General features: G+C 41.3%; 1 protein-coding gene across 1 annotated transcript in view; it reads right to left on the reverse strand.

The window, feature by feature from the left end:
- dpy19l3 (dpy-19 like C-mannosyltransferase 3) overlaps positions 1 to 13,605 on the reverse strand; it is a 48,849-nt gene that overhangs the window by 9,533 nt on the left and 25,711 nt on the right. The window contains 3 exon segments of the mRNA XM_061068816.1: positions 8,019 to 8,101; positions 8,459 to 8,515; positions 11,622 to 11,733. Of these exon segments, the coding sequence (XP_060924799.1) occupies positions 8,019 to 8,101; positions 8,459 to 8,515; positions 11,622 to 11,733 (252 nt within the window).

Consider the following 13,605-nt stretch of genomic DNA (forward strand, 5'->3'; position numbering starts at 1 on the left):
TATTTGAGATCGCATGCAAGAACAACACTGTAACAAGAAACCCGGCCCATGCAGTTGGTGTAGATATATTTACAAACTGCCCCTTAATGCTGAATAATATGCAACAGTCGGTAGAGAAAAGGGGGAAGAGACTTAGAGACACGTATCTCCCCTTGTGATTGCACAACGTCAACAAAGACTCCACATGCACCTGACATTGAAATATGCAACGAATTCTGATTGGAACGAGATATGATTTTAATCAGATTACATTTACAACAGATATTAATGAGTTTCCACTGTCCACATTGAGATGTTATACAAATCTGATTGCTTTGTCCAGCTCAAGTCACATCTTCCTCTTATTTGCACAGGACCACAAAGCTGACAAACAACCTGTCATCAATGTGCCTTCAATTTACATCTACATTTTATAGCACTATCCAATCACACAGTCTCAATTCAAGATGTAAACATGGTAATAAATGCCCTGGTTATAGTCCAGTTACACTGCAGTGTTGGACAAAGACTGGTGTACACGTGCTGGGTGTACAGTGTGTGAGTGAGTTAAACAGTAATGATTATTCCACAAACCTTATATGTTTGAAATAAAGACATTTGCTAAGATTGCTGTGCATCTCCTGGGGTTATCATTGCGTGTTTCGATACGTTCTCTTTGGTAACGCGTGGGTTGATGTCCTGGCCTCCTTACCTACAGTAGAAGTTGGTCATTTCCATTTCCTTCTGTCAGCATGTGAATTAAATCCCTTGCTGCAGAAAACTTGTATATGTTTAATTTAGATTTAATTTCACATTTATATTCTCATATGTCAATGTCAGAGGGTAATAGAATGCATCCTATTGACATTATAAATATTGGACATTAAATCGTAGTAATTGTTTATGGTTTGCACAAATGCATTTGCAAATGTTCATTATAACCTGTTGCTCAACCTCAGAGAGCACCATTAAGAAGACAAAACAATAGAGGATGAGGCAAAAGAAAAATAGATACATGCAGTGTGCATCAAGTCCGAAATATGAATATGAATATTATAATGCAGTGCAACATTGGCACCTATATTGAAATAATTATGCTTTTGAGCAGGAAAAGCACAGTTGTTATGAATAACATTAAATTGCGCTAATCTGCCTTTCTTTATTAAGAATGGATAAAATGACGCCATCATGTAATAGGTGTTTGGACCCAACTGTGGCACATTTCGCTAATTTACAATGGCTCTTTTTCACCTGTCTCTTCACCCTCATCTAATATTCCTGCCAAACACCAAATGGCAGCGAGACAAAGTTATCAAGTAGCTAGTACACACCACAGCAGTAAAGCACAATGCTCTTTACTCTAACTCGCCATCTCTTTCCCTCACAAACACTCACTCGCTGTCAGACTGACCATCAGCACCAAGAGAATCCTGTCCACATCGGTGGCCATTACTCAGTGGCTGGTGGTCAGTGGCCATCCATAAAGATTTTACTGTCTCTGGGAGGCAAGCAGGATTCAGAATGCAGGAGTGTCATCCCACACCCACGTCCCTGAATGATCAGCTCCCAAAGTTTAATCACGTGATTCCCAACTCCAGTTATTTTGATCGCGAGCGTGCACACACACACACACAAAGCTCTATCTATAGTTGTGAGGACACTCATTGACATAATGCATTCCTTAGCAACTTACCCTAACCTTGACAACTACAACGAAATGTTGACAGAAACCCTTACCCTTCTGTAACCTAAACCTAATTCTAAGCCTAAAAGCTGGCGCACACCCCCTAGTAACATTTTTAAAAATGCCTACTGCATCTAACAAAACTAAATTCATCTACCTGTGGTATCTGTTGCCCCAGATACCAAAAACACCTTCAGAGTAGGATTAATGAAATATTACATTCAAATGTCCTATTAAGCCATGTAAGAAAGACAGCGTGAACAGGACCAGGACTCGTATTTACTCCCGTGGTTTTTACCTGCTACTATACAAGATTCAATTCACAATTTCTAATCGTAAAAAAAAAGTGAGCGAAACAAAAAAGTACTAAAATAACTAGTAGTTACATGTTAATATAAGAAAGAAAGAAAGAAAAGGGGCATGTTAACGATACAAATGATAACAGCCATAGATACAATGAACTGTTCAACAACTACATACATATGAAGTGAAAAGATATTTTCTAAGCTACTTTGTAAACTTAATCAAGCATGAGGTTTCTAATCAAAAGTACTGAAATAAATATCTATTTAGAAAAAATAATGCACAAACCACCAGCACATCCATTGAAGTGCCTGTGATTTTGATAAGGCTTGACAGTATTTAAAACAAACGGCTTCTATACGCTGTAACAGGGGCTCAAGGGCCGTTTCAATTTTTATTACATCCTTCGAGGGTCATACTAAATTATTGAACGCATATATAATCACACTAACCTGTTTAATGCAATGGCTGACACTGCTTCTCTTTGGCGAGAGGTCTGAGATAGACCCTTCACCATGATGATATTTGCACCTGGTTTTATAGTTTTATAAGTCAGTCATTCAGAGTGGACCTGAGTCAGGGTCTGTTTTTAAAAAGTACTGTCCCAAATCAGAGATACAAATTTCAGTACATGTTTCATGTGAATGGGAAAATCCTCCGGACAAGTGTTTACAGCTCTAGCAGAACGTGAATGTGCCTACTGTAGCTTAGAGCTCGTTGTTTCTTTGCAGCTGAACAATTTTATGTTTAACTAATATGTTCTTGATCACTTTTTATGTTGTGAAACCTCTAATAAAGTCTTCTGAAGGCAAGGTTCTGTCTTTGCACAATTGTAAAATGTAGAGTTTTCCCCCTTTCCTGTTGCACTTGCCACACATGCATGGTTTTCAATAACATTAAAGGGATAGTTCATCGAAAAAATGAAAATTCCCTCATTATCGCCTCAACACTAAGCCGATGTAGGGGTGGATGAAGTGTTATACTCCCAAAACCATTTGGAGATTAAGGGGTAAACAGCATTGCAGCCAAATCCAATACAATTGAAGTGAATGGTAACTCCTTCTTCAGACGTAACAAAACATAAAAAAAAACATAAAATGCCTCCATACTGCTCCTGTGGTGTCATCCAAGTGACGGGAACCCCAGACATCCAAATTTGACTCGAAACGCCTTCATTTACAACATGTTTTTAGGCTAAATGTCTTCTGATATCCTCCTTGGAGCCTTGTTCATGTTCAGACACCGGAAACACCGCACACAAGCTCTCGACGAAAGGTCACGTGTTAGCATCACTACGTCTGGTAGCACACGTTTAGGCTTATTTCAATTGTATTGGATTTGGCTGCACCAGTGTTTACTCCTCAGAGTCCAAACCTGTTTTCTGGACTTAATTGGAGTGAAACATGCTCCTGAGCTTAAGCTGCTCCTCTCTATGCTGCACATGGAACACTTGCACTGCCGCCAACTCTTCATGCCCCGAGATCAGCACTGAGTTCACATGTCAGAGAGCGAAGCCACAAAGCCACTGCTAATGATTCCTGCTTTAGTTTTTCTTGGCCTCACTTGTTTGACACCATCCTGCTTTCACAACACAACTCTCAAATCGGGATTAGAAAAAGGGGAAGATATAGACTGTGGAAAAAGCAGAGCGGCACGTCAAATGTGAGAGACAGAGGCGATATTGGTGACTTTAAAAACTGCACACTCACAACTATAACTCACAGTCGGAGGCAGTGGAACGGGCAGGCATTGCTATTGATTTATTGACTGTCCATTTAGAACCGAGCATCAGCCTACAGCTGAGCCGCCGCTGTTATCAAGTGGAAACTTGTGAGCTTTTCTTGGACAGATGATCTCCTCGCTGATGGTGCCACACTAACCTGCATCTTAGTTCCTCAAACCCCTAGAGCCCGGGTTGATGAATGACTGCCCAGAGAATTAGGATAATCCCCTCATCAACCTGCCTTAACACGCATTTCAAAGATCACGGGAGCCCAGGACATGTATCATTAGCTGTGAGAGGCTTCTTACCTCTAAGCTCATCCTAAACCCATCCTATCTGTCTTTTAATCTAGTATCTTTATCCTTTCCTAAACATTATCTTAATTGTAAATTTGTAGAAATAGGAATTGGTCAATTTAAAGACTTTATCTGACATTATATGCTGTAAAAACCGAACAAAGAGTAATTTTCTGAACATTTGCAACCCTTATAAATTAAACATGACTCATACATGCAGCACACGCCACGCAGCCAGAAATACTACAATGAGTTTGTTCCAGCTTCACTGCCAACCCCCCCACAAAAAAATACTCTCTTCTGTATGCATGTTCTGTACCTATCTTTGTTCTGCCCCTCATTACACTACAGCTTGAGAATCTCCTGTGACCTTTATACATAAAACAGCCATGGCCTCGGTCAGCTTGAGAATACAGCATAACATGCACCCCGCTCCCCATCTTAACACTTTCATCTGGAATGTAATTAGCGCAGCGGCAAGAAGCCTCTTCGCGCTCCACCCTGCTCTCAGTCCCAACCAAGGTAATTCTAGGCAGCCCCTAATCCTAAGAGCCTAATGGGATTAGCTCCAGAGGGAAGGGAGTCCATGTCACACACAAATACATTCACACACCCAAACCCCTCCTCTTCTGTCTCACTATCCATCTCTCGCCTACCCCCTCTGTGCCACTCCACTATCTGTCTAATAGGATTAGTCCAGGAATAAAAAATCTTTTCTGGTCCACTCAGTTTTTTAATGCTGATGATGATAGGATGGAAATAATGAGATTTGCATTATGACTTATTCAGCGTAGATGTGAACATGGGAAAATGATGAATCTAAACTCAAATTTTGTACATTTATGTATTTTTTCTTGTCAATTATCACAATTTTGTCAAAACATTTATATAAGGGCAGTACCCCGTGAAGATGTTAATTAGTCGACTAAGATTTTGCTGTTCCCTCCACAGACAAGTCCTGCGCATGACCCAAGATTTTAGCAGCAGGGGTCTTGGGATTTCAAGGCTACACAACTCAATAAAATATAATTTGTCCCTAACATCCGCTGGTGGTTGGCAACTTATCATCAAACTAGTGCAGAAGACCGTCAAACGTACAGGGGTTAGGGTCATATAGTTTAAAGCAAAACTATATGACTATTTTCAAATCATGCAACACTTGAGCGATCGATGGGATGTTCAGAGAAAGAGCATCGTTCACGTAATAAAGTAAACCAGGTAAGTAAGTAAGTAAACCAAGTTATCCACCCAAAGCTAATGAGTGGTCATTTCACCAATGACTGATTGAGGTACAGTGAATAGCTGCACACCAGAGGTGGGACCAAGTCATTTGTTTGCAAGTCCCAAGTAAGTCTCAAGTCTTTGCCCTCAAGTCCCGAGTCAAGTCCCAAGTCAAGACAGGCAAGTCCTGAGTCAAGTACAAAGTCAAGACTGACAAGTCTCAAGTCAAGTCCAAGTCCTGCAGTTTGAGTTTCGAGTCCTTTCAAGTCCTTTTGATCACAGAGTAATAATATATTTACACAGATCATGTATGCTTTTAAAATCTGTATTTATTTATTAAAACAAGTGCGGGGGCCGCTCCTATGCAGTGCAAAAAAGGACAACGGCTCATAAATCCAATCCAAAAACAGTTATTTTTTAATTAAAGGAGATCTTTACAAATTTAAGTGCAATGACATTAAACATGTCAAACATTAAACATTTAACATGTCAACACAACATTTAAGAACTTTTGGGAGGACATGTCAAGACATGAACCACATAACAGCTAAAATAAAAAGTTAAAATGCCGCTGTCCCACTGAATATTTAAACTTTTGGTTAAACTTTGGTCCACCTTTCGAGCACTAGTCTACAAACATCTTGTTGAGTTTGAGCAGCAGCTGATTTTCAAGGTGAGTAGAGCTCATCTGGGCCTACTTTGCATTGAACAGCAATCCAGCACAGCTGAAGAGTCACCCGCAGGCGGCCGAGGCAGGTAGGCCAGTAGGCTATTGAGTTTCAGGCAGTGTTGTGCATGAACGAGTTCAAAAGAACGCGTTCATTGAACACGTTAATTTTTATGAGAACATTGAACTAAACGCAACTTAATGACAAATAATGAATTTGAACGGTAAACACGTTCATATTATCTGAGGTCAAGCTGAAACGTTACGTAATGTTTTCCTTCTCCTGAGGAGAGACTCTGTCTAAAACGAATGCTTGCACCATGTTGTTGTGATCGTTGTTGTGTTTTTTTTAAATGAAATGCAGTCTTAAAGGGCAAAAATACCGTCTGAAAGTTGCAATTCCGTTTTTCAACTTTTTTTTGTTGAGGGGGGGGCTCTTGCATAGAGCGCCAAATATGCTGTGACCGCCCCTGTGTAGCGCAGTGATTCTCTGTATGGTGCGCCCCGCCGGTGCGGCGCGGAGGCATAACAGGCGCGCAACCGGGAGGAGGAAATGAGAGGCGGATCTATTATTATAGCCGAACTAATGTTTTGACGTCCGCACTCTTTAACGGCGGAGCAGTAAACAAACAAACAAATCGCTCTTTCGCCGTAGCCAGGGGTCTGCAGCCCGCGGCTCTGCAGCCCCTCCGCAGTGGATCCCTGTGCAGTGTTGTGCCTGTCGCGCATATTTTTCGCGAACAGTGAACTTTACGATCAGTTTTCATATGTTGAATGTGCACGTTAGGGAACGTCATCCACTATTTGCAGCATCTACCACTGCAGTGAGAATTGCCTTGCCTTTCGTTACTTTACACCCCTGACGCACACATACACAATGAAAGAAACAGAGCGTTCCTTAATAACATACTTTTTAATCTTTGGGTTTTGGGGAAAGGAGCAAGTCTCATCAAGTCAAAATGCTCAAGTCCAAGTGAAGTCACGAGTCATTGATGTCCAAGTCCAAGTCGAGTTGCAAGTCTCTTTACATTTTGTCAAGTCGAGTCTAAAGTCATCAAATTCATGACTCGAGTCTGACTCGAGTCCAAGTCATGTGACTCGAGTCCACACCTCTGCTGCACACTGACTAACACACACACAGAAAAAGACTGAGGGATCTCTGACTGATGATTCAAGTCCTCCATTTTTTTGGGGAGGGGCCTAATATAAATTAGGCCCTAATTTATATCAGTTTTTGAAAACCTAAAAAATTAGCTAATCACTAACCATTATTTCTGTTTTAGATGGCAAACAAATGTGTGTGTAGTGGAGTGTGGTTACCCGGGTTCAGAAAAAACTTTAGGTTTAGGTTGCGAGTCATGTTGGTTCAGCTAATTTTTTTAGACACTATACATGTCTGTAATTGGAGAAAAACAAGGGACAGGGTAACACAAAATCAGGACAGCTTATGTTAGCTGCATCGGGCTTTGGTTGGGTTTGGATAAAAAAATGTCAATACCTGTACGGTTCAGGCCGGACTTAGTTAGTGAAAAGTGAATGTGAAACACCACAAGTCTTTTTCTCACTGATGCTAAAAATGTTTTTGCTCATGCGCTAAATCTTTTACATATTCTTAATTGGGTGGGGGGCAGACTACGTGATGTGATGCAGTGGTACATACATGATATGAAACAGGAACTCTTTAGTCAACTCTTTAGTTAGTAGGACAACATCTAACCTAATGAGCAAAAATGGACAGAGGTACACATGTAGACACAGACACCCACACAGCAGCAGCGTTGCCGAGCCATTCCAAATCATGGCTCCATCTCTGATCCCATCAGGCGGATGCTCTTGATCGGAAGCCCGACCACGGAGACCCCGAGGTGTGTTAGAGCTCTGCCAACAGCTGGGTCCTTTCCAGCACCCCCATGTCTTATTCATGGACACCCATCGGCTGGCATCACTCATCGGCAGGACTCCCACGCAAACACGCGCAGATACACATCCACACATGCATGCGTACACATTCCCACAGACTAATCGAGGGCATCAGGCAAAGTGAAACTTGATCTGCGGAAACAAGCTAATCCGATTTGACTCAATTTGAGGCAGGGCTCTGGATTTTCTGAGTGTGGGTGTGTATGAGTGTGTGCATGTGTGTACCTAATCCAGGTCATGAGCTCCACAGTGTCCGGATCATAAAACTCCCTCAGTTCTGATACCTCCTCCATCAGCTTAGGCCAGAACTAAGGGGAACAGACAGAGACAAGGGAAGAAAAACCAAGTGTCAGTGTTCATTAAGGCTGGAAAGCAGAATATGACACCTACTGATATATCTTAAACAAAAACTCATTATGGCTCTGAATATGACAGCGAAATGACAGTCCTTTAGGCTTTTCCAATGGCAAAATAAATTAAAGGGGAGCAAGCATTTTGGTCTCCTGTTATGATCCATTTGCTTGTTATCATTTTCTTCGGAAACTTCCATTTCAGCACTTTATTTTTTCTCATATTCTTGCATATAGTTTGTAAGAAGTGTCTGGGCTCTGTAATGAGGCCGAAAACACAGTGATGAAAATAAAGCGCCAAAGCAAACAGCATACCTTGTAATACAGGCAGGCGATCATCGCTAGTGGAACTGCATATCTGACGAAGCGTAACTGCAGAATGAGAGAAAGAAAACAGCTCTAATGAAATGAAAGAATATTATCATATCAGAGGCAAAGAAAGTCAGTCAGACAGAGACATAACTAAAATGAAGACAAGAACAGAGAGAGATAACACGGAGATAAAAGCAATACAGGGCAGCACTGGCCCGAGTATAATTTCTTATCAGATGCATGCTGTTGTCATGTCATGACCACACTGACACCTAGTGGCCTCCTGAGTAACTATATCACCAGAGTAGAGGCTGTGGTTTCACAAACAGCTGGTCATTGGATGGCTTTTTCAAAAAATAAGTAAATGATAAAAAAATAGAATAATAATACTGTCTTCCAAAATGTCTCACAGTGAGATGTCACAGTAAGAAGTCGCTCTCATTATCATTGGAGATTCATTATCCACAGAAGGCTGGTTGTCACAAGAACTGGGACAACACTTTAACATCTTTTCCACCAACGCAGTTTACAGACCAGTTCAGAGCAAGTGACTAAATCCGAACCAGTGCTTTGTTTTAACAGCCGAGGAACTGGCTCTTGGCCAGAAAAACTGGTTTGACTCTGGCAGCAACACTTTGCTAACATCAAGTGGAGTCGGCAAATAAAATTGAATATTTGTATCTGTTGGTTTCAAAATGGTCCACAGGGGAGACAAGTTGTCTCCTTGTTTTCACTGGAGTCGGCCACTGCTGATGTTTTGCTGCTGCTGGGAAATCAGAGACATTTAGAGAGATGTGTAAAGTGACATATAAAGAGACTCATGGCTCTGTGGTGGCCACATGGAAAAGCAAACTGGTTCTTTAAACGTTCGCAAGTCGAATCTGTTGGGATCCCAATGACAGCTCTCGCTATAAAAGCCTGTCACTCATCAGAAGTGTTTATACCTAATATAGGATTATGTCTAATCAAAAATAATAACTCATCCTCCTCTGAATTTTTATTAGGAAAGATCTTTTAAAGCTGCTTCTGCTAAGATACAGATACAACTAGGGCTACGTTGTAGCACTAAAGGGCCCGAGCACAGGCAATTTCAAGCCTGTTGCGGTCGGTGGAGAGAGCGATCAATGACCAAGCGCACGTCTCCGCGTTGCATTAGTTTTTTCGCAGTGCGGCAAGGATAAATGCTTCACTTCCTGCGTCACCTCAGTTTCCTGCTGAGATCTGATCTGCTGCTCCACATCAGAGCTTCTTTTCAACAGCAGACGGATCAGCTCAGTGAAGATCTCCTCACTGTCCTCTACTGCTTTATCAGCAGAGCCATTGACGGCCTCCTCAGCAGCTTCATGTCTTTCTCTGTGTCCTGGACTCTCTGCTGGATTGTTTGTCTCCTCAGCCCGAGCTCTCTCTGCCTCTCAGTCCTTTCTGCTACAGCTGACGCTGTCATGGTCTTTATGTTCCTCTACAGAGCAGAGATAACAGATACACTGCTGATCAGTGCGGCAGAACATCTTCATCACCTCGTCGTGACGAGAGCAGATGTTCTCCTGGAGCTTCTCCGAGGGCTCCACAGGCCTAGACTCTTGTCCTACATATCTAGTTTGGACAAAATATGTCTGAGATACAGTACATCGTGTTTTGATGGCTTGTAATCAAACTTTTACGCCATGCCACGATCACATCGTCTGATGATAACTCGAAATTCAAGGTTGTTTTTATCTCCATCTTGTTGTGATGGCACTCATGTCCAAATGAAGCTGATCTGATGAAAAACCTGGGACAAGTACGTCAAAGAAAAAAGTTTGAAAACGGCCAAAATGGCCACTAAATCTAAAATGGCTGGCTTCCTGTTGCGTTTTTTCCCTTTGCACCTCTGACTTTCTTTTTTGTTCTTCCTTAGATGGCCCTGTTGAGCCATTTTGCCACGCCCATTTCCAATTACTCCAGAATACAGTTACTTTTTGGGGTTTTGAATTTCCTGCAATTTTTGATAAGAAATTGAGTATGTCTAGGCCCTGAAAAAGCCCAAAAGAGAAATACAAATCCTTCGAAAAACAATAGGGCCTCAGAGTTTTAAGGCAAAATATTTGTATACTCCTGAAAATCGAGGATATATAAAGAAGTGCTGATATTGAAAGCCAAGACAGTGTGGTTATCATTTAATGCACTGCTGGAACAAGGAAAGGGAAAACATGGCCAGGAAACACTGTGGACTGAAGAAAAGGTTAGAAAAGGTGATCTGTCAATGGAAGGTTGCTCAGGCTAAGACCGTTTCCCAGGCAAGACAGGATCTCATTAACAAACTGAGAGGGAGGTGGGAGAAAAATCTCCTTTCACAAGCTTCTATGAATGTGTTGTTTATGTGTTTGCAAACTGGTGGTTCCACAGTGGCCTGAGGCGCAGGACGATGCTTGAGCGGTACCTTCCCTAGTGGGTAGCAGTGATAGTGTGAACATGTGTAATACTTGTGTGGGAGCGGGAGTGTGATACCATCAGCTAACAGAGGCTAAAGGGTCCACTGGGATGAGAGGGTTCTTTGTCAGGTTGTTCATTCTCTGTGTGCTTGTCACTATAAACATACCCATTAACAATGACAGTTTAAGAAGTAACCATTAGCCATTCTTGGAAAAAAAGTTATTCTTAAAATCCACTTATTCCATTCACCACTGTTTTCTTATCCGGGATTTGTTCTTATGGAAACGCAGAATCTATGCACTCCAGAACACAGTGTGACTTTCTCTTGATACAGCTTTGACTGAACATGTAATTGAATCTAATGTGTGCTCTTTTCTGATATCTTTTATCCACTGGTGCTGACACTACTAAACACAATAGCTTTTTTATGGTTTAAATCCGAATCGCCACCATATTTTTTAGATTTTCATTTCGTCATTCTTGACATTGTACATTTTCTTTTCAGTTTTGGTGATTTCTGTGTGCGCACACGGACGATGCTAACTAGGAATAACTGGCACACACTTTCAAGACAATGGCATTCATCATTAGAAGAACACATGTGCTAACAAGTCTGCAGTTTAAGAAGGTAGAGTTCTCTAAGGAACTTATTGAGAACTTGAGAAAAAAACCTAAGATATTTTGGAATGCGTTCTCAAAGTCAGGTATCACACTTTTCATATCAAACCGGGAACAACACTTCTTTCTTTCTTACCAGAACTTTACTGTTGCAGCGGACAGTGGTGAGAAGAGGAGTCCACAACTCCGTCCCGCACACACCATATGCTGCGATCGCACACATATGACCAGTCCATATATACTTCATCCTGGGAAGAGAATGGGAGAGGGAGGCAACATTGATTGACATTCAGTCAATTTGTAGAAATATTCCTTTACTATGCATTTCCAATGGGGGTAAATTACAAAGTTAGTAGAAAATCTCAATCCTGATCTCCATGATACGAGGATTGACAGAATATTCAGCAGGTTAAAATGCAGCTTTTAATTTCAATACTTGCACTTGTTTCATTAAATTCAAACATGACAACCTAATTGTCTTTAGTTTAGCAGAAGACTTGGTATTATTGAATATGAAGGATCCAGAGTGGTTAAACTTGATTTAGTGTCGAAAGCACGACATTATTATCCAAGATCTATTCTGATCCAGAGCACATGAATTACAATTTTAATGGGAAAAAGATTAAACAGAGAGGAGTGAGCAGTGGAAAGAGGGCCGAGAGAATGAAATGAGCTGAAAAATCATTGACGGGTTCAGAGAGGAGAGAGAGGAGGAGGCATGAAGAAGTGAAGCCTCACAGAAATAAATCACAATACTTTTTCTATGCAAAGGAGCGTTGTGACAGAAACAAATGGCATTCTGCTCTTTTGGCCTTTCACTCTTAATCAGCACTTTAGAGAAAAGGTGCCGGTTTCTGCACTCCACCTGCCTGCTGCCAAGCTAAAAGCTTTCAGTTATCTCACGCTTTGTGAAGTCAATTATTTCTATAATTCCTAACAGTTACAAAAATGCACTGTACGAACCGTATGTTTGAAAAATAAAACGGTTTGTCACATGCTTCTCTGTACAAACTAAACTACTTTCATGAACCAGTGAAAACATGTATCTTCCCATTACTACGAATTAACCAGATACCAGAATGCCTTTAGTTTTTGTCGTTATCTGAGTAATTGCAGATTTCCTTCCAAACAAAAGCTGTGATGATGCTTTTTCTCAACACTCCTCACAAAGTCTACCTCATTATGCAATTTGAGAAGTTAAACCACTGGAAGCCGATAAAAAAATTATTTTAGGGGCTGGTTACTTTCTCATTAAACATAAGCAAATGCTAGACAGTACACGATAAGATTAAAATCTTAAATCTTTTGAAAAGTTTAAATAATATATGATTTACAGAAATAAAACACATCTACAGAGGAGAATGGAGAACCCTGTGTGTTAAGTTGAGACAGTGATCGATGCATCGGTTGAGAACAGTCAGCGTGGTTATACTGTACTTCTGTACAGAGAGACAAAACATTTGGGAAATGAAGACCAAGTGGCTGAATATGAAAATCGCCCATCAAATCCGATCTTTTCTGTTCAGCCTCGGCACTGGTGCCAATGTCAGGGCTCTCTGGCACCTGTAACTGGAAAAAGCCCTAGTGGCGATACTGTTCCTGCACTGGAACCTGCTGAAAAATGATGCAGCTCCAGGAGGTGACGCAGAAAAAAAGGCCATAGAGTACATGTGTGTGCCACAAGGACCCCAGAGAAACAGGAGAAATATTAAATATGAGAGGGAAGGTTAATCAGACTAAAGTCTTGTGATACATAAGACGGTATAATGTCAATTTCCTGAATTTATGTGGAGCTTTTCTACTCTTGATGACCACTCATACATTCGCGGCACATCTGTCAGCGATAATTCCTGCGTTCAGCATCAATTCTGCGTTCAGTGTTTTGCCTCAGGACAATTCAGCATGCGAAACGGAGGAGCTGGGATCAAACCACAGACCCACTGGTTAGTGGACGTCCTGCTCCTCCTTGTGATCCTTTACCTCAATTTCTGCTCTGAGCCTTAAGTATCATACCTGACTGCAAAATACAGTGACTGTGGGAAATAAAACCTTCCTCAAAGAGAGAGAAACATTTTTCTGTCAGGGTTTCTTTTCAGCCTGAATTTACCAACTTTCAATGG

Source organism: Limanda limanda, chromosome 3, assembly GCF_963576545.1.
Source record: "Limanda limanda chromosome 3, fLimLim1.1, whole genome shotgun sequence".
In the NCBI taxonomy this organism is placed as follows: Eukaryota; Metazoa; Chordata; class Actinopteri; order Pleuronectiformes; family Pleuronectidae; genus Limanda; species Limanda limanda.